This window comes from Falco peregrinus, chromosome 5 (genome assembly GCF_023634155.1).
Source record: "Falco peregrinus isolate bFalPer1 chromosome 5, bFalPer1.pri, whole genome shotgun sequence".
Taxonomy (NCBI): Eukaryota; Metazoa; Chordata; class Aves; order Falconiformes; family Falconidae; genus Falco; species Falco peregrinus.
In genome coordinates, this window is record NC_073725.1 from 63,574,735 (window position 1) to 63,596,107 (window position 21,373).

The 21,373-nt window shown below is 50.8% G+C and overlaps 1 protein-coding gene across 3 annotated transcripts in view; it reads right to left on the bottom strand.

Annotated features, from left to right (window-relative positions):
• Positions 1 to 21,373, bottom strand: part of CCM2 (CCM2 scaffold protein) — a 38,865-nt gene that overhangs the window by 8,874 nt on the left and 8,618 nt on the right. The window contains exons 1-2 of one of the 3 annotated variants that reach the window (XM_027787208.2): positions 2,628 to 2,836; positions 93 to 266 (exon numbers count right to left, since the gene is read on the bottom strand). In XM_027787208.2, the coding sequence (XP_027643009.1) occupies positions 93 to 266; positions 2,628 to 2,639 (186 nt within the window). In that variant the 5' untranslated portion in view covers positions 2,640 to 2,836. Of the gene's footprint in view, positions 1 to 92; positions 267 to 1,972; positions 2,260 to 2,627; positions 2,837 to 21,373 lie in introns of those variants that run through there. The other 2 variants (XM_055805806.1, XM_005229555.4) reach the window with 2 other exon arrangements.

Here is a 21,373-nt window from a genome sequence, read left to right on the forward strand (position 1 = left end):
TGGCCCAAGACCCTATTTAGAGGCTGCTAAATGCACCTATATATGGAAGATCTCTCATGCCTTTATACAAGCCCCAGCCATGCAGGTGTTACCTTCACTTCTTTCTCTATGTAGTCATTCAGCAGCACATCTGGTTCAACGCGGTCAGGCAGGGACACCACCACCGTATGCAGAGGCCGTCTCTCCGTAACCTTCTCCTGGGCTTTTTTATCCCGACCTTTTTCGCCCTTTAGGAAGACTCGTTTGAAAGGAGACACTATTCCAGGCTGGGGAGGGAAAGGGAAACACCAGGGCATTGAGGTCAGGGGTGAGAGAGAGAATTTCTGTGCCAAAAAGGGGGGGAACCAGCAGCACCCACTGCCCAGTGCTCCTCCAGCCCATACATCTGTCCTTGCAGCCTGGTTTTACCAGCCCCAACCACCCCATGGACAGGCTGGTTTCAGAGCTATGAATCCATGAGTGCATGATCTTCCACTGAAAATCCCTTTCCTGCAACATGCTGGGAAAGACCGCAAGTGTTGATAAGCGCCTGCTACCAAAATGGGACGTTCTTCCCCCAAAGTCACAATGCCCAACCTTTCAGTTAAGGATAAATACAAATATATATACAGACCAAGAGCTGTAAGAGTGAGCAAGCCATGGCCACATGCAAAACTGGCAGGAGGAATTCTCACCTCAGCGCAATTTTATATTTCGTCTAAGCATTTGCTGCGAGCAACTTGATGAAGGATTGCAAAAGGAAATGCAAGAGAAGCTGCAAACTTGTCTGAGGTCTCTGGGGAGACCCACAAACAGAATTAAACACCCCAGGAGACAGCCTCCCCTGGGAAAAAAAGGTCTGTGCAGTTCCCAAACCATTAAGCGCTGGGTTTGGAAAAACACTGGAGCCAACGCAAGTCCAGCTGGTGGCAGCGTGCACCCACAGACTCCCAGCTACAGAGGGAGCATCACCGCCGTCCTACCTCGGCGCTGGGTGGACAGCCCAGGGACGCTGCACACCCAGGGACTGTCACCAACCTGTAGTAGATCCCCACTGAGCTCTGCACCAGCCTGCCCGACGGCTAAACGACTGGCAGCGTGGGCAGACTTCTCCAATTCCAAGTTTACCAGCTCAAATGGATGCTTTGAAGCGGCCAGATCCAAGGCTCTGCACCCACAGCAGTGTTGAATGCCCACTGCGTGGTGTGGAGCGGGAAGGCAGAGCTCCTTGGTGGCCTCGCTGGCTGCCCAGCCACCACCAACACTCAGCTCCAGCTGCCCAGCCCCATGGCAGTGATGCTCTCTGCTTCCCACCCCTCTGGGCAACCATGCTTTGGCTTTGTTGATTCTCACCGGCAAGAAAAAGGACTGTACAATCTGCAGAGGCAGAAAAGAGGTTTTGAAAGGCAAATTAATTAAATATAAACCAAGAGCTCCTGCTCAGAAAAGCGTGGAGTACTTTGCAACCTCAAAGAGCAGCAGCCTGCAGCAAATTGAGCTCATCTCTTGCAGCCGCCCACTGCAGGACCTTGCCTGGGAAACCACTGTCAAGAACTGCTGCAGACCCTTCTCTTGAACTGCTTGAGACTTGCTATGGGACATCATATTTGGTGGAGGAGTGCCATCACCGCGTCACCTACTCCCAGCAGTGTCCCTCCCTGCACAGCAGCTGATGCACTGTGCTCAGGAGCACGCGTGGGACCTGCTCCCATCAGGCAGCTTCAGCCTCTCCTGTTGGCTTTTCTTAATGTAGATGAGCATGAAAGATCTACAGGAACAGGGCAGACCAACAGAATTTGAAACCATTGGACTAGGATGGGAAAGTGGGATGGAAAAGCTCCTGGTTGGTTTACCGGCTCCCCGAGTGAGCCAGGCACTACAAGGACGTTGGGGACAGGCTGGCCCTGAAAAAGCGTCCCTTGGACCAGGGAGATAAAAATAGAGAGAATTTATAGGACAAAAGGGATCGAAAACACAGCTATATGATGCTGACCTCATGAAACAGCTCTGCCTTTACAGCAGCAGGACCAGCACCATCAAGCACCACAGATTTCATCCCTCTTTTCTGTCGGGCTCCTGAAATGGAGCATCAACCCAGCTGGCTCCTGCCGAGGGGCTGGGACTGCTCCTGGCTCCAGAAAGAAAATCCTCAACACAACAGGTCTGTTTGCCAAGACCAGAGCATGGGGCTCGACCCCAGCTCTGCCCCCCCCGCAGCTACAAGGGTATCCAACCCCAAACCTCAGCTGCTGGTGCATGAAGACCTCATTCCCTCAGCCTCCTTTAGGAATCAAGAGCAGAGTGATGCAGAAACCTGCCGCCGGAGTCAGGGCTGTACCACAACAGTCCCCCAGACGCTTCCCCCTCTACCAGCCACGGTCCGGCAGCTCCAGCTCCGTTCACGTCTCTGTGTCAAGGCTGCCGGATCCAGCCCAATCCACATGGAGCAAACCAGAAAGAAGTCTCGCTTTTCCCTTGAGGATGCAGGCAGCCTCCATAGGGCTGGGAGAATGCTGTGACAGGACCATCATTTCTCCTTGAAGGAGGATTTGGGAGCCCAAATCCATGGCGGAAGCCTCACCCAGCGTGATGCAATGTGGAGCAACAGCTTCTCCATTTCTGGGAGCCCATATAAAACCAGCACCTACCTCGTTCTCCATCAAAGTACCCAGCCACAGAGAGCAAAACCAAACCGTGCCAGCACAGAGCCTTTGGTGGCTCACCAGCAGCACCTCCCGAGGGGAGAGAGGCTGCTACCCTCGTCTCAGGGGCTTCCAAAGCTCGCCACCCGTCCCAAAGGACTGGCAAACGCATGAGCTTTCAGTTGCCTGCCGGCTCGTGGCCAGGAAGTGCAATAACCGCAGTTTCCTTCTGTTACACGCAGCAACAGCAACAAAATAAAGTTGTTAGTTGCGAGGTTTATCAGCAACGGGGCCCGGCACGAGGCAAGGTGAGGCACAGAAACCTGTTTTTCAAAGCTCAATCCCATTCCTGGCTCCCAGCCATGCTGTTCCACCTCCTGCACCCCTAAACCCCAACATCCTTTGCCGCTACAGCCTGGACTTGCACTGGGATGGAGATATCCCCAGCCCACAGGGATTTTTAACCCTCGTTTCTCCTCTGAGTTTCAGAGCTATTTTGTTCTCTGACATCTATTGAGACCAAGGGCTGTAAAGCTTTTTCAGGACCTGAATTTTGAGTCCTTAAGTTTCACCTGTGAGAAGCAAAGCTTGGAAATGAGGTTAAGAGCTCCCTGCTGGAACCAAGGCCTCCCAGAAGACCCTTTGGGAGAGTGCAAAGTGTTCAAGTGAGTCTTGCTGGGCTCAAACATGAGCCCAAGAGTCAGGCTCAGAGGATTAGTGAAAACAAGGTGCTAATTTCACAGATAAGGCAGAGGCTAGTCATTTCCCTGGTGATATCCACTCATTGAGCAGAGGCGTTGAGGAGGTTGGTTGGAAACACAGCACCTGAAGACCCGCCAGGAGCCAGTCACCTGGCACTTGCATCAAGCAGACTCCCATCTTAGACACAAGCAAATCCCACCAGCACGCTGCCTAGTTAGTAGGTCAAGGAAGAGAAGGATCCCATCTCTCCTTAAAATCCATAAAATAAAAGTTTGTTTTTCTTTTTTCCCCACTCCTTGCCCATAACTGCAATCCCTGAAGGTGATCTCCCAGCCCACCTCCCTGCGGTCTCTCTCCAGTCTGGAGCCATCTGCACCAGGACAGCCTGGGCTGTAAAAGCCACTGGGATGGGGAGCGGGGCTCCGCCAAAACAACAGCTTGTCTGGGAAGGGCAGGTCCCCCGTGCCAGGGCACTGGCCAGGCACTAGCAGCACAGCACAGGCAAGAGCTGCCAGGAGCTCGTTCCCACATGGTTTGCTTCTCAAACACATTTATGTCTTGAAGTCAGGAGAAAGCAGCAGGAAAGGGGTTACATGAACACCTTGTGCCAGCTGGGACTTGGCATTTCATGGACAGAGGCAGCTCCTGGCAGAGGATGGGCCAGTGTGGTCATCCCTCAGGGTTTCCTGCTGCAGTCAGCTCTAAAATTCAGGAGGAAAACAGTAGTTTCATCCATTTAATGAGGCACTTAAGACTTGTCTAATTGAGAGAGTGTCTCACGGCTGTTTAGCCCACCAGGCCAAACCAACAGGGAAAGGCATGCCAGTGGGCAGGGGAAGGGGCTCTATGAAGAACAGCAGATGGGCTTTGGCTGGATTTTTTTTTGGGAGACCCAGCTCACCTGATCTACATTCATATATGTTTGAACAGAGAATGCTGGTGAGAAACTGCGGCGGAGCATGCCACACCAGTGTCCCCCCAAAACCCACAAGGGCCAGGGCACATGTCTCTAGTGAGTGCCAGGGCCTAGCTGCCACCAGGTTCCAGGGACACTCCTGGCCATGGCGAGCCCTTCCTTGGATTTGGTAGCCCAGGTAAAAGAGGTTGCCTTGGCCAAGCTACCTGCTAATGCTCCAGGGGCTGAAAATTCAATGGAAATAAGACAAACTCTCACGAAAAAGCCCAGGAGACCAGACTTAGCCTGGGGCTAAGCCCCCCAGCCTAGATGGGACACAGCCATGAGCTGCCAGGAGAGAGATGGAGACACAGCACAGTCCAGAGAACCTCTCACCATCCCAAGCTTGCATCTGTGTCAGTGTGATTCAGCTCTCCGACACCATTTCTCCTGTCTGAGGCCAACAAAACATGTAACGGGTTTCACCAACTCCACCAGCTACATTAGGACCTGCCTGCAATTCCCTACCTCTCTCTGGCACCGGAGACTAGCCACTGCTGAGGTGTGAGGCAGAGATGACAGAGGCAGCTCCCTGCAAGGGCTGGCACTGCTCCTGGCAGCAGAATAGGCCCAGGGAGGTTGTTAAGCCAGTTAGTACTCAGGGAAGACAGTCTGACCCACCATCAGACCTTCAAGACACTGAGCAGGAAGCTCCATGCCCTCCTCTCCCTGAAAGCTCTCAAGGTGACCAGGGGCGTGAGGAGTTAAATCAAAGGAGTTTGCGACCTCATTAATATGCCGGTAAAGCTCTCTGCGCTCCCCCAGCATCTCACAACATGGAGACTTCAAAAAACACTTTATTTGGTGCCCCAAATAAGCAGCCCCCACCTCAGGCAGCAAGACAGGGGCTCTCTCGACGTAGAGCACAGCAGTCCCCAGTCCTGTTAGAGGTAGGATGACCGATGACGTGCACCTTCCCCCTGCTGCTGGGAAAAAAAAATCAGTCATCTAGATCAGCAGCAGCACCCACTTCATCAGAGTTTGCTCACCCATCCCATGCTCCCCTGCAGCCCCTAGCCAGCTCTGTCCCCAGCCTCTGGAAATCCCAAGAAAGCCATTTTTGGGAAAAGAGAGGATTTAAGTTTCATCTAGATCATTATTACTCCAGCTGGAGCACTGGGAGTTTTTAGAAAATTTCTTGTGCTGCTTTCACTCAGAGCCTGGCTGCTTGTACCAGTCTAAAAATCACTGAGGTCATGGACAGCTTCTTTAAATACATTCAACACTTTGAACTGAACACAAAGAACAAGCATCCCACTTACTAGGAAACAGCTTCTTAATCCCCTTGCATGGATTATCTCGAATGCAAGTTTGTAAGGCTAATTCTCCCCCAGCACGTCTGCATCATGGAGTTTAAGGGAACCCAAGCTCTTAAAGGCCACCCATTGCTGCTGCTGGCCAGTATGCTCTATGTCCCCAGGGACAGCCTGCACCTCCAATCCAGTTATCCTGCTCCTAAAGGGACACGCTCACCTGGGTAAGGGCAGCACGCTCTCCTAGAGAGCTGCCGGCAGCGCCCCAGGACCAGGCTATGCTCCTGGGCAGATGGGAAAGCCAATCTCAAGCATATTGATGATGCGAAGGCTCAGCAGAGGAAGTATCTGCACAAAGGGAGCACGTGGTATGGCAGCAGGTGAAATAATTAACTAAGCCCAAAGGGGCTCTGGGTCAGCTTACTGTTAGCAGAGGAAACTAAGAAAAGGACTACAGTGGTGCATGTGGAAGGACAAAAAGTCACAGGGAGGTGCCTGTAATAATAAAAATGTGAAACCAAGCAAGAAAAACCACATTCAGGGTGTTTAGAGAAGGCCTGGCTGTTAAGAAAAACTCCAGCCAGCCTCCAGCATGGCAATGCCAGAGAAACACGGGCTCTACGGGTTCGGCATCGCCTGGGCACAGCTGGAGCCCAGGCCAGGCTCTGCAGCGCTGGCCGCTGTGTTCTGCGAGCAGAGGGTAATGAGGACCTGTGTGAATTCTGACCTGGGAAAGCCAGACACATGATGAGTACATACTCTGTATCCTCAAAGTAAAGCTGCAAGTGCACAGCCCTGCCAAAAGAAGGGTTTATTACTTATATTTCTTTGCTCCACAGATAAGTGCTCCACAACACAAGCAGGGCTAGGGGTCTTGGGTTTTTTCTCCCAGGAAACCCAGGCAGAAAATAGCCTGGGTTTACCCCAACCTTCGCATTTGCTGTTCCGTCACACCACCTCAGCACAAACACAAGCACCCAACACAAAGCTGCAAACTACCACAGGTACATCCTGATGAAGCAGAGATTTAGCTCCAAATGACTTCCTATTCCTCAGCCTGTTGGCAGAGGGAAGCCGTAACAGCCTTGTTTTTCTCTGCCTGACCAAGGTGGGTCCCCATCCAGGTGGTGAAACACTCAGCAGCTCCCTCCAGCCCGGTGCAAAGCCTCTCAGACAATAGACCACCAGCTCTCCTCATGACCTGGCAGTGATGGAATTACAGCACCAGCTGCTAAAAAAACATCTTAAATCCCAGCAAATGCCCTGCTGCCTCGGGAACAGGCTGCAGACCTTGCACAGCCTGTAACTGCCAGATTTCCTCACCCTTCCAACGTCAACATCCGGGTCTGTATGGCAGCATCGTGCACCTACAGGCACAGAGGCTTGGCCAGGAGTACTCGGGGGAAGCAGAGGGCCAGGACCATGTCCAGTCAGGCTTTGGGCATCTCCAAGGATGGAGAACCTGTGAACTGTGGGGCATCTCATCCAGTGTTTGACCATCATCACATTAAAGAAGGTTTATTATGCTTGAATACAAGTCCCTGTGTTTCAGTTTGTGCCTGTTGCCTCTTATTCTGACACTGCAAAGAGCCCAGATCCTCCTTCCTTTCTTCACTCCCCCTATGAGGTGTTTATATACTTTAATAAAATCCCCTCAAGCCTCCTCTCCTCCAGGCTGAGCAGTCCTAGCTCTCAGCCTTTCCTCATACAAGAGATGCCTTAAGCCCTTCACCATCTGCTGAACATGCTCCAGTATACCCCAGTCTCTTGTACCAGGAGCCTAGTGCTCCAGGGGATCACCTCTTGCCCCAGAGGAGCCCAGGAGGCTGGTGGCCAGCCCTGCCATGAGGACATGTTGCTGGCTCACCCTGGAGCCTACCAAGATCTTTTCTGGTCCTCAACCAAGTACTGGGAGCAGCTATCGATGTTCAGGTAGATGTGACCTTTTCCAGATCATCCCGTCCCTGTAATTAGGTTTATTTTGACTTTGCCAGTACTCAAGCTCTTCCCCAAAGCAGCCAGTTACGTATGTGAACTCCCATGCTTGCTACACAGAGGACCGAGCTGCTCAGGAGGCTGCCTTAGATGTTTGGCTTTTAGATGGCAGTCAGAGCGCAAGCCAGAATTCACGCTCTACAAGCAGCTCAGCAATGCACACAGCAAAGCCAAGCAGTTTTACCGTTGTTTTGACCAGCAACAGCATCCAGCCTGCTGCCAGCAGCCACAGCCCTGAGCAAGAGCAGGGCCCTCTACACGCTTAACTCCACTGAGATGGTTTCATAGCAGAACATTTGGTGCAGACATGCACAGTAGGAAAGCAGCTTTCAATAAGATGGGCTGGTGCCCAGGACCCCCAAATGCACCATTCAGATCCCACCACTGCAAGGAAAAATACACCGAGAGCTCAGCAGCTCCACAGGAGCCACAGAGCCAGCTTGGGAACCCCCTCAAAGCTCCATGGGGTTCTGGACTGAAGATCACCCATGGGACACATTCCTGTTACATGCCCCTTGCTGCTTCCTCCTCATCCCACTGCCAGGTTCAGAGCATCAATGCCACAGCACACCAGCTGGCAACATCTTCCCACAGCCCTTTTATTCCACCTTCCTCCCATTTTTGTCAACAGGAAGCATTTGACGGAGTAGTAAACTGGCACTGGGGGACTGATTTGCACAGGAGGTGCAGAAAGATGAGGATGTGTCGGCATTCACTTTGAGAAACTCCAGACAGGGTATCTCTGGGTTCAATGCTGAACTTGGCACAACAACAGTGCTGCAGAAGAGCTGCTCTCCTCCCCACAAAGATATCTGGATGCTAAAACACTAAATCAAACTATTATTCAAGAGATTCCTTTATGAAGCTGCAAGCTAAGAACAGCTTCAGCTTTTTATCAGCTTTAGCTAAATGCTACAGCAAGGATTTCAGAGGGGGGTTCTGGATAATGATGCCAGGCACAGAGTCAAAAATTAATCAAGACCAAAGCTGCAGGCAAGATGCCAAGACTATGCAGAGGAGGGTAGGCATTGCAGGGCTGGATACCACCCATCCTCCTGACCTTTGCTAGCTTCTGTCTCTCTGCAAAGCCACGGTCACAGCCACAGACCCTGCTCCCTCAGCACTGGGAGGATGCCGAAGCCAGATTTGCAACTCCAGCACCTGAACATAGCACAGAGGCACTGCAAAGTGCCCTCGACTTTGTCTCATCATGCTGAGTTCCACTGATGCTTGCCAGGATGAGACTGTTGGTGTAAAGGATCTTTGCAGCCCATGCACAGTGTCCCCCATCAGCAGCAGGCTGGCCAGAACAGCATTTCAAACTTCACCTGCATTAGTCCAGGTGCTTAGCCACAGCTTTGCATGTGGAGTGAGAAACAACGTACACAAGCGTCCTCTGGTGGCTTCCACAGTGGGCAGAGCACACTCCATCTACAGGAGCATCATCCAGGCAGCGGAGTCTCCATTGCTGCTGCAGACTTCAGCCTCCTCATGGGTGAGATCTACCTGTGCCTGAACTAGACAGTTAAGCATAGGGAACATCTAAGCAAGGAGGATGCAAAGGATCACCTGGGGATCTGCAGCTTGACCTGCAGCTCTTACTACATCGTGCTGTGGAGTCTTCTTGGACAACTCTATTCCTGTGTCTGGCAAAGCCAGCGACGTTCAGCTTTCCATCTGTTTCATGCAGCTTCTCCGGTGCAACACCTTACTGCAAGCTGACCGCCAGAAAGGGCAGTTGTAGCAGTGTCCCCTCCTCTCTCTGAAGAGCTAAACATCTGAGACCACAACCCAGCATGCTGGGCATCAGAAAAGGGATAAAACTCAATTCCTTTGATGCAGAGGCTACAGTCCTCTTGCAGCCTTGCCTGCAGAATGGATAAGGTGCAACTCCTGCTTTTTAGTGCCAGGTAAAAATAGCTTCATACCCACTAGGGCATGAAGGAGGGGCTCTCATTGAGGTCACTGTCCTTCCTCACCCCACCCTGCAGGCAGTTTTCCAGCTCCATTTGTGCCACATTAATCATCCACCCCCCTTCTAACTGCCACAGCTTTCCTCCAACCCAGCCAGCGCAAAGATCTTCTTGGAGATCATTTTGACCAGCTTGTAGGGAAGTCTCTGGAGGCGATCCTGCCACTCTGCCCAGCAGTTTTCTGGTGGGACAGCCCCTCACATAATTCCACAAGGCCTGGCTTCACCTTCACTGGGCTAAGTTAAGGAACAAGGGGTTCCTGCTGGCCTCAGGACCTCTCACTCCTCCCCAGCTCCCAGCTGGCTGGTGTGGAGCTGACACTCACCAGTGTGGAATAAGTAAGAAATTTGTATTTCAGCCAGAAACGCTGCATTTGATTTCAAACACACACGTTATTAAATCTAAGTAATGTAGAAACACAATTCTGCTAAAAAGTGAGCTGGCGCCCACATCCATCTTAAAAAATCCCAAATAACATAGCAGCTCAAGACTAAGGACAACAGTTGCACAAAACCCACTTACAAAACAAGGCTCGGCTCCCAGTTTTCACATTTCAGACTGCCTTGCCAGCTAAGCCAGGCTCCAGACTCCCTGACAGGATTTTCCTCTACAGCAAGAGGAAAGGAATTTTCCCCAGCTATTTTTAGCAGAGCCTTGTTCCTCCTCCCAAAGAGATTCCTAACACCCGGCTCAGCCCTCCACCCAAGCTTTCATCTCTGGGCATGCAGCTGAGCCAGACTGAGCTGATACATCTGGAGCAAGAGGCTGGAGGCAGAGACATGCAGGAGGCTCGCCTTGACTCAGCTTAGCAGTTTGTAGTGGAACTTCCCAGCAAGCAGCTTCACACTGAATTCAAGAGGGAAGGGAAGGCATCACAGCCTCCGACTAAATCCTCATCCTCCTCTACGCGCAGTGCTTCCTTGGGCTTTACCCCAAGTCATTTCATATTGTGGTACAAGCAGCTCAGGATCTCATGAAATAACAGGTCACAGGCTTGATTTAACCTCTTGCCACGTCCCTTCCTGGTTTCAGGAATCCACACCTGCAGGACTGAACAGAATTTAAGCCCATCTTAGATTGTTAGGTGCGAATACTGCCATTAACACAGGACACTAGATCATTTCAGTTCACACATTAAGCCCCCTTCTACTCAATATTATTAACATCAGCTGCTTGCACAATAAATGTTTATTTATGCCAAGGAACGAACCTTTAGATCTAGTACCCTCTTTACAAGCAAGGTGCAGGGGAGCGATCCCTGATTTACCTGACACATTTTTATCCAAACCCAGATTAAGTTCCAAGTTAAATTTAAGCCCTGTGGGCAAGAGGCAAGAAGCCAATGACTTCTGGCTGGAGCAATCCAGACCTGGCATGTCCCCACTGCCTCTCCTCTGATTATGTTGATATGGAGGGGTGCTAGCGGTAGCAAACAGCCTTCTGCTGGTACCAGCAGCACCCACCAAACAGCTGGTCAGAGGAGGGTCTTCAAGGGGCACAGTGTCAGCACTGCCTAATGCCTTTCATCTCTAGCACTTAACTGATATTCGTGGGGCAAAAGGGTGGCAAGATCAGCTTATTTGCAGCCTTCATGGCCCCTGCAGCCCGCTTTGGAGGGAGAGTTACTGTTTTCCACAGTTTCCAGGGGGTCTTGCCAAAATTCAGAGATCAAAAAGGTGTCAGAGTGCAGAAACCAAGTGGAGTTGTAACACAAGAAAGCACTGGAGCTGCCTGGCCACAGGCAAGTCTGCTCATTTCTGTTACAGAACCATATTTTTCCATTTCTGGCTGGGAAACATGAGCTTACCAGCTTCCCTGAGTCCAGCTGATTCCTTGGGATGTGACATCTTCCCCCTCCCTGGAGGAGTACCAGCTCCTCAGGTGAGCCCAGAGGAGTGAGGTGAGGAGGAAAAATGAAGCTCACTTACACTGTTCTCCTTTCCCTATTTCCCGTGTTTAGCTACACATACTGCTGTTAACACTGGACACTAGATCAGTTCACGCATTAAACCCCCTCCTACTCAATTATGAACATAACTGCTTGCATGGTAAACATTTATTTATGCCAAGAAGTGAACCTTTAGATCTAGTATCCTATTTACAAGCAAGGTGCAGAGGAATAATCCCTGATTTGCCTGACAAGTTTCTATCCCAGGTATCCAAACTAAAGAATTTTGAACACACTCCTTTCAAATTTGAACATTTGCTTTACATCCCTAAGTTTTTTTTCTGTCCAAAACTAAACCTCCAGGGTCTTCTCCTTAAGTCCAGCTTCTAGAGTCACACTAAAGTTGAGCTGCATGCAAACAAACCTCCAAGGAGAAGGTTACCATATGTCCAGCTGCAAAGCCTCAAGGTTTTCCAGCATCAGAAACAGCTCCAGGAGGTCGCTCCCACCATCTCTGTGCTTCTCTCAGCTGTGCCAGCCCAACTGGTCACACAGCCAACGAGGTGGTGGAAGCAGCCAAGAGTAATGCAGCCATTTTAATTGGTGTATTAAACAGTGCTCAAAGAACAGAGTCCCCCTCCCCACCCCGCTCCCGAGCTCCCAGCCCTGCACAGGTCAACCTGAGGCAGAGCTGCGCACACCTGTCCCCAGCGAGCCTCTGCTCCACAACGTTCAGCACCAGCATTGTCCCAACTCCCACAAGCACCACACAGGTTTGTGGTTCACAGGCCCCCCCAGCGAGCTCAGCCAGAGCAGTGCTGTTACTCAGCCCTTCGCCCACGTGAAAGACTCTTGCAGAGATCCACCTGCATCAGTCAACACTTCAGTACAAGCACCCCTGAGATCACACATGTCATCCTACTTTCCAGTGCTCCCGGGAGCCTGCTGGCTGCAGGGATGATTTAAAGGAGCCCATCTGCCTCTGCAAGTCTTGGAAGCAGATGTGAGAGGCCACCCATGCCGGAGAGATCAATACCCCAGGTCCAGGAGGTGGATGGCCACCACAGGGAGATCAGGCAGCAGGGCACAGGCAAACAGACACCACCACAAGGCAGCCACAGATAAGGTGAAGTTCTGGCTTACTGGTGGTTTTCATCCGAGGTCTCTTCCCACTTGCAGACCACCCAAGATCCCAGTAAAGCCTATAGCTTTGGTTCCACAGACATGGAGGAAAGCACCCAAGATGGTTTTGGCCTAAAACCAGCATGCAGCCTTTTGGCATCTCCCACATACAGCCAAGGCAGTGGATTTGCCTTACAAGAGTTTGTGCACAGGTGAACACAAAAATTAGGTTTATGGGAAGACCGACATACAACAGCAGATGTCACCACCATCGGGGACACAAAGCTTTGAGAGCGAGGATCACAGGACTGACGTCACCAGGCAGGACAGTAAGGGCTGTATGGCTGCAAACAGCATCCACATCAACACACAGCCTGCAAAGGTCTTCCCTGAGCTACACTGGCAAAACACATGCATGTCCCAGCATCTAAAAGCAGGTAACCTATTTATCCCAAAGCTCAACGGTGTTTGACACAAACTTTACCCTTGCATAGTCTACAAAACCCACACCACTCTTGATTAACCAAAAGACCGCTGAACCTCAATGCAGTGCACAAAAGCACTTGAGAACACCAACCACTCCAAGGCCAAAGACCCAAGAGCTGGAGAAGGGAACGGCGCAGCAGCCACAGGAATGTCAAAGCTCCCCCATATCCAAGCTGGAGGCCCATCCTCCAGCACAGCCACTTTAGTTCCAGTTTTCAGCAGATTATTCCTATTCTTTGCATACTGAAAGAAGAAACATGAAACACCCAGACCTGCAATCATGTAGTTTATGGCTGGCTGCTGAGGATTGTTTCACAGGGAAATACCCTTTGCATTGACTTGGTGTAGACCACCTGACAGGTTTTTGTCTAGAAGATAAAGGATCTGGGGAGATTTCTGGTAGTAAGAAATAAGGCCTGGTTTGTTTTAGCCTGTTCTCTGAGATATGCTGCTATTCATTTTCATGAGTCCAAGGAGCCAAACCATCTGCATTAAGAACACTGTTTGCAGCTGATGGGCCTTCAGGCCCTTCTTTCCTTCTCAGGACACAGACTACACACAGCACTAGGGACACAAAGGGACTCTTTCCCATAAAAACAGAGGATGCAGAGTGACACCAGCTCCTTCAGGAGTCCTCAGAGGAAAGGTGATTGATGCTCCCACACAGCAAAAATCTCCTCTGCAGTCAGACACCACTAAAGAGAGTTTAGAAGGGCTGCTCACCCAGGTGTGGAAGCCAACGGACTGATGCTGCCAGCAGCCAGGGAGCCAGCTGCAGGAAGAGATCCCTGAGCTGCTTTTCCATACCAGAGCTGCTCAAGGAAACCCACAGAGGTGCTCAGTGTATCCTCTCCCTGCTTGGCTGCTGCCTTAAGCTGTGCAGCTAAAGGGTGGCGAGTTAATACCTGTGTATCTTCAGCAAAAGCTATCTAGAGACTGTTAATTTGGGCAGCCCACTCAAGAACAAGTTCTCCAGATCCCAGCTCAGGATATCCGTCCTTTTAGTCCTATTGAAGACATAGGGAATTCACAGTGTCCCTGGGGAGCCCCAGCACACCCCAAACCCAATACCACATGGAATCATGATTTACAACGCAGAGGAATAGAGGAGTCACATCGGGCAACCCTGGTTTGCATCAGCATAGCTCAGGGATGACTTTCCAAGATATTTTAAGACACCCTAAAACTATCTCCTCCTCCCAAAGCCAACCTCCTGTGCACAAAGACCTCTCAGCCAGTGTTTTCCATGAACAAAGCCAGCTGACTATGCAGTGGCACTGGTTTCCCTATTGTAATCGAGCGCTAGTCCCAGGCAGGTCCTGCAAGGAACATCTCCTGAGATGACAGCCAGCTCCCCAAGGGCAGAGCTGCTCCCCTAAGTCAGCACTGTTCCAGCTTCAAGGGCAACTCCAGCTTTATTGAAAGTCTTCCAAAAAGCAGCTTGCAGCCTGTCTGGACCCACACAGCCAGGCACTCCTGTCAGAGCCAAGGCAGACTGCTCGTCTCCCTTGGATGGAAGCAAGCATTGTTCTGACAGGTTGCATTTTTTTCAGCAGTAAACAACAAAAAGCTTTTACCCACAGGGAGGCACCTCAGCCTTCCTTCTTTCATGCCAGAGACTGAAGACTTTGTGGCATCTTTGAGGAAGACTTGGCAAATGCAGCTTTTACTGGTTAAGTTCTTCCTTGTCTTCTTAATATGGACCAGCCCTTTCTGCCCAGCCAGACTACCCACACCACGCAGGGTGGCATACCCTGCCAAGCTTGACTGTATTTGAAGCCACTACACTGCAAGATAAATCACTTCTCAAAGCAGCACCGATTTTTAAAAGAGATATGGAATACAGTCCCCACACTAGCCCAGCCATCCCAGCATCTCCTGCAACACCCAGAGCAGGCTTATCTTCAGTCTGGCACCTTCCTCTCCACCAAAGCTTTTGGTCACCACACCACACTCATCCCACTACAGCTCCTGGCTTTACCAGCTCTGTCATCTTCTTTAATAGCAAAATCCACAGAAACGTGCCTATCAGACCCATCCCCAACAGCCCAGCACACTGTCACACCCGGTGTGGGGTAGAGAAAAAGGATGAGACCTTACTCTTCAAGCAGCACCAAGCTGCCAGACCAGGTCAAGTCATCTCAGGTGACTACCGAGGCTGAAGGCTCAGAATTGCAACCAGGTCCTCAAGCTCCTCCTGTCTAGGGCTCCATTCAACCAGCACACCACACTTCCCAAGCTACACACCTACCAACACATACAAGAGCTTAAAAAAGGGGTCTCTGACAGTAGTGGGATTTCCTAGAGAAACACAAACCACATTTGTTGTGTTCAGCTCCTGACCTCCACCAGCAGCTACTGCCTGGCTTGTGCTACATGCTGGTGTCCCCCACCCTCAAACACCTCCTTCCAGCGCTAGGTCTCACCCCAGGCAGCCGCAGGTCTGCTTCCCTCAGCTCGCCACTGCTGCACCCAGGTCTTCACAACGCCTCAGCAGAAGACAAGTCTTTGGCGCTCTCCATGCTGTGTACAAACCGATGTTGCCCTAAAGCCCTTCCTGCTCTGTGCAGGCAGCCCTGAGCTATGCTGATACCCTGACAATATTACTAATGAACCCCTCTAGCACAGTGCTAACGAGGCCTCAGCTTTTGATTCCTGCAAGAAAGGGATGTGGAGCCCTGAGCACTCCCACCCAAGAGCAACATGAGTAATCGGTGGTTGGAAAACACTCCTAAGGAGAGATCACAGGAAGCATGCTTTGGGAAGTGAGCCCCTAGGTCTACTGTAACAGTGGGGTCCCTTCAATCCCTGCCAGCAACATCAGAGAAATGTTGTTCAGTAATTACCCTCCCAGTGCAAGAAGGGGACTGGATCATCTCCTTCCAGCCCACTGCTGAGGTCCTTCAAGTCCTGCTCCTCCTCCGAAGACTCAGTGACAGGCACAACCCCACAGTCCCATTGGGATGGTGGGTCATGAAGGCAGCATCCCACCACTGCCAGCTCTTCACATCAGCTCAGCCAGGCTCCAGAGATTTTCCACATTTTCTGCCTCTTGCGCACGCTGCTCTCAAAAGAAGCTTCACACCTCAAATTAAACCAGGAAAGGTGGGCATTTCCTCTTTTCAATGAAAAAAAATACTTATTTTACTAAAGAAGGTTACAAAACAAAAGTGGGGAAGCACTGAAGTTCACTTAGCCCGCTGTCCATATCTAGTGGCATGAAGTGACTTTCCACATTGGTTTTTAGAGTTTACTATGTTTGCTTCAGTTAAGACAAATCTGCTTGGCAAACTTTTACTGCATCAGCACAGAAAGGGTTTGGTATTATGTGTCTGGCTAGGTAAACAGGAAAGTACTTTGGGAGACAGGGAAGCCTATTAAAATGCTGGTGACCAAATCTGCAGACAGAGACCAGCTCACTGAGGCTAAGCAAAGAACCTGAAGGACTTCACGGAAAACATAGCTGTTAAGTATCTCTACTGAACAGTACCAAAGTCAGTAAACCAGGATAAAGTAGAGCAGAATTTTATGCAAGTTAAACTAAATTTGCAGAGACATTTCAAGAAGTCTCTGATCTCTCTTTTAAAGACCTAGGCTTACCAGATATTCCCTGTGTCCTCACCGGGCCAGGCTCCCGTGCACGCCCCATGTGGATTTAGCTATCCACTGAGCACAGATACAGAAAGTGCTACTAAAACAAACTCCCAAAGCTGTTTTGAAATTAAGTAGACAGAAGCCATGTTGCAAGACAACAGCTCTCAGGGACATGAGCATACACTTCTGGAGGGTAGGTGACAAGGCAAGGGGGTAGTGCCCCAGCCCACCCTCTCCGGAGCTCATCGCCCTCTGATACAGCAGCATACCTGCACATGCAATGGCAAGAGCCAAGTTAGGAAGCAAAGCAAGCCAGCACAGACCAAAACTCATGAGGGTTTTTATGGTAAAAGAAAGCTTGACAGACTCAGTAGGGACCCACGCAGGCTGTAGGATGAGAAGCAGGGAGATGGAAGTGAGAAGCCAGAGCAAGAAGTCCTTGCCTGGCTCAGCTGCAGCTACCTGACCCAAAAATTCTCTGCAACTGCATCCGCTGCAGCTCCCCTCTGGAGAGGCAGCATGAATCAGCTGTCTCTGGCTGAGGTGAGGCAATACCTGAAGGATGCTGATGGTTCAGGCAGGACAAGGCTTCCCGACCTCTGGCGCATGCATAAGACAGCAAGGTCCTGAGCCGGCTATGGGCAGAGTCCAACGCCTACAATTTCGCTCAGCCTGGCTCCTGACATTTCCTCTGTTAGGAGCCAACCGCTTGAGAATATTTATTTACTTAAAATTTTGCCAAGACTTTGAGAAACCAGCCATTTAGGGTTCCTTTTACCATCGGTATTCCTGCCCAGAGGAATTCAGTTGCAGAGGGGATAAGTACAAGCTCTCATTACGCAGAGCCCACAGGCAGGTCAAGCAGGCTCTGACCCTTAGGCTCTGCATACTCCGGTTTCAGCAATTAGCTTGGCAGTTCCATTGGTTTCCATAAATCATTTCATTGCTTCCCTGCCAAAGTTCATTTATTTCAGGGTTGTGGGGGGGTTTTTTGGTTTTTTTTCTTGTTTTTTTTTTTGTTTTTTTTTTTTAATTTACAGTGCTCTCTGTCCTGGGAATACCCGGGCCGACCCACCTGAGACAGCAGCTGCCTCCAGCCCACTCCAGGTCAGACCCTGACCTCCCATTTTGCCCAGTTCAACCACCCAGAACCAAGATCTGCGTTAAGGAAATCACACAAGCTCCCCTTACGCTACAGAGCATAATTAATCCCATTTATTTCATCCCCTAGTTCTGCTTTTACCTGCACTTAAGGCACTGTAAGACAGTGACATCAGGATGGTCAGGGCTGCTACAATAATTTTACAGAAGCTCATCTTCCCTTGGAAGTACCAATGGAACTGATGTGGTGAATTTCGGTTATCCTACCTTGCCCCTGGAGAAGCCTTAATGTGTTAAATGCAAGATTAAGACAGGAAGCAGCTGTAGTTTGAGATCAAGAATGTGAAATGAGTTAAAAAATCATGTGTCAGGCTCCCTGTGAAGTCCTTCACTAGTGTCTGTGCTGGTCCCATCAGCATGGAGTCACCCAGCTTCTGGAGAGGAGGAAAGGGCAGCCCCATGCTGTGCACCTCAGGCTGGAGAAATAAGCTGTTTATAAAGCAAAGTGCAGCGTTTGACTCCCGTTCTTTCATCTCCCATCAGAAACAGGTACACAAGCTCTACAACCAGACCACCCAAGTCCCTCATCTGAGTATCCTGATTAAAGTCCCATTTCTGGCTCACCCTGCTGAACGGTTCCAGAGCTCTGCCAGATTCACAGAGGGGATTTGCCAAGCCGCATGGACCGTGTCCGCAGCACATCTTGCAATGTTGTCTGCCTGTCATCGCCTCTCTAACAGCTGCCAGTGCCAAGCTGCTCACTGAGATCTACCTCCTCAGTCAGAAGCTTGTGCTTCCCTGCTGGAGGTGCTGCCTGGGACACAGGTACAGCATGGCATGGAAACACACAACAACCAGGTAGAATTCTCAGACTCGGAGGTGAGCATCATGAAGCTTCTTTGGAAAGAAGAAAGTGGAACAAAGTCACCCAAAACCTAATGATCAGAGGGCTGGAGCCCCTCTGCTGTGCAGCCGGGCTGGGAGCGCTGGGGCTGTTCAGCCTGGAGAAGGGAAGGCTCCTGGAGACCCTGGAGCACCTTCCAGCACCCAAAGGGGCCGGCGAGGAAGCTGGGGAGGGGCTTTTCCCAAGGGCCTGCAGAGCCAGGACAAGGGGGAACGGCTTTGCGCTGAGAGAGGGCAGATGGAGATCAGAGCTGAGGGAGAAATCCTTCCCTGTGAGGGCGGCGAGGCGCCGGCACGGGCTGCCCAGAGCAGCTGTGGGTGCCCCAGCCCTGGCAGTGCCCAAGGCCAGGCTGGACGGGGCTGGGAGCCACCGGGGCTGGGGGAAGGGGGCCCTGCGCATGGCAGGGGGCCTGGAACTAGATAATCTTTAACATCCCTTCCAACCCAAGCTGTTCTAGGATTCTGTGATAAGACAGACAGGGGCAGACATTTTAGCAGGGTTTGTAGTGACAGGACAAGGAATAACGGTTTTAAACTAAAAGAGGGTAGATCTAGAGTGGACATAAGGAAGAATTTTTTTTTTTTTTATGATGAAGGTGGTAAGGCACTGGCACAGGCTGCCCAGAGCAGTGGTAGATGCCTCATCCCTGGAAACAATCAAGGTCAGGCTGGACAGGGCTCTGAGCAACTTGATCTAGTTGAAGATGTCCCTGCTCATGACAGGGGGTTGGACTAGATGGCATTTAAGTCCCTTCAAACCATTCTAGGATTCTAGCAGCAAGAGAAATTCAAATGGATGCTGAGTTAAGCATCAAATGCTCACCTTTGCCAGGTGTATTGGCTACAGAGAAGGTTGCTCCTGTTCTGCTCTATATTCATTGACTCTCAGCAATGCTTCGGTCACACAGAGCTGTCAGGATGCTTACTGCTACAAAGAGCATCTTGTTTCCACCTTAACTTTGGCTAGAAAATACCTGCACGGGTCACAGGACAAACCATTGGAGAAGCCATCAGTGGCTATCAGCAGCACTAGAACACAAGACCTCAGGCAGATGTGAATGCATTGGGCACCATGAACCACAGCTGCCATGGCAGTGTCAGCACCCAAACCTAAAACAGGCCAAGGAAAACTTTCCAGTTATCAGCCAGATGTGGCTTGGCTTCCAGCAAACTCCAGCTGAAACCCAGTCTGGCAACCGCTCCCCAGGTAGCGGCACACCTTCCTACAAAGCAGCATTTGCTGCTGTATTTTTAGCACCTACCATGGGCTGAGCTAAAGTGAGTCCTGAAGACCTTTGCTGAACACAGGGCTTGAGGCTTCTGAAGCTTCCCAGCAATGCCAACCCACCTGCATCCCCTGCAAGTGTGTTCTTACTACCTACAAGGATTTAGTGGCAGAGCATCATGAGGTACAAGGTTGCGCTTATTTTCATGTCTGGTCAGTATTAGGAGAGCACTTCACTGTGATCACTGAGAGCATGACAAGACCTGTGTCACCCCTCCTTACACACACACCCCCTGCCCAGCTCTGGAGCCACATTAAACTCTTTGGTTCTGCAGAGCACACTCTTCTGTGATTGACTTTTCCCAGCCCCCCCCCCCCCCCCCCCCCCCCCCGCAACTAAATCCTAGGGTGAAAGAATCAAAAGGCACTGAAGGGTGATACAGCTTTGTGAAAAGCAAAATAAATGGGGATTAAGCCTGTGCAAGAAGGAAAGGCTGTCCTCGGAGCAGTATGCCACAGGAGGCTGGAGAAAGGATTAGAGCTCTGCAGAAGAGCCACCACTGAGGAGTGAGTCATTAACCCTTTACTACGTCACTGCTTCAAGACTTGTCATCCTGGTGGTCCTACAGCAAGCCTGGGGGCTTCCTGGTTGCACCCCTGAAGAACCAGGCTCTGCAGCCTGCCATAGGTCCACAGAGATGAGCCTCAGACTGAAATACGTCCCACAGTGTCACAGCACTCTCCAAACTATAAAGCTGCAACAAGGTCTTGTACTGTCTCATACCATCACACTCTTCATACCAGTCCCTCTGCTGGCTTCGCCTCATCCAGGGCCCACTCACTCCTCACTGCTTCTTCCTCCTCTCTTCACTGACTGCCCAACCCCTTAACCAGCCACGGCTGCACCTTACCTACATCAACCAACCCGCCACCCCTGAAGCCAGCCCACAGCTGTATATTATCAATGCTAATTAACCCAGCTTCATTCCTCTACACCACAGGGCAGAGCTTTGTGTCTGCCAGCTCAGCCAGCCTGCTGAGTCCCCATGCAATGAGGCAGCCTGCTGGAAATACAGAAACTGCTCAAGTTCAAGGAGATGTGTGGGCTAGACAGATGCCATCTCATCCCGGAGCACTACTCTTGTGTGGCTTCAGGCTTTCACCAGCACAGAAACAGGCTGCACCTCTGAAACAGAAAACATTATCTGCTTTCTGGATGTTACACACAAAAAAGGAAGACAGATGCTCAAACGCAGAGTATTAGGTGTTGCTCTTCAAAACACAGCTAACAGGGGCTGTGGGGTCAGGGATACCTCACTTTTATTTGGGGCTGGAACCAGACTTGTCTTGGGTCAGGGCTTCCATCATGGCAAGTTTTATGGAGTACACTTTTGAAAGCTGGTATCATTACTTCAGCCAGCATCTTGTGTGAACAATGCAGTTTTAGGAAGCTTCAGCTTTGTCTGCCATTCTCTAACCAGACAGCAAAGCAAGTATTTACCCAATTACATGGTAGAGTTATTTTGTACCAAGCAAAACCCACAACAGCAAAACT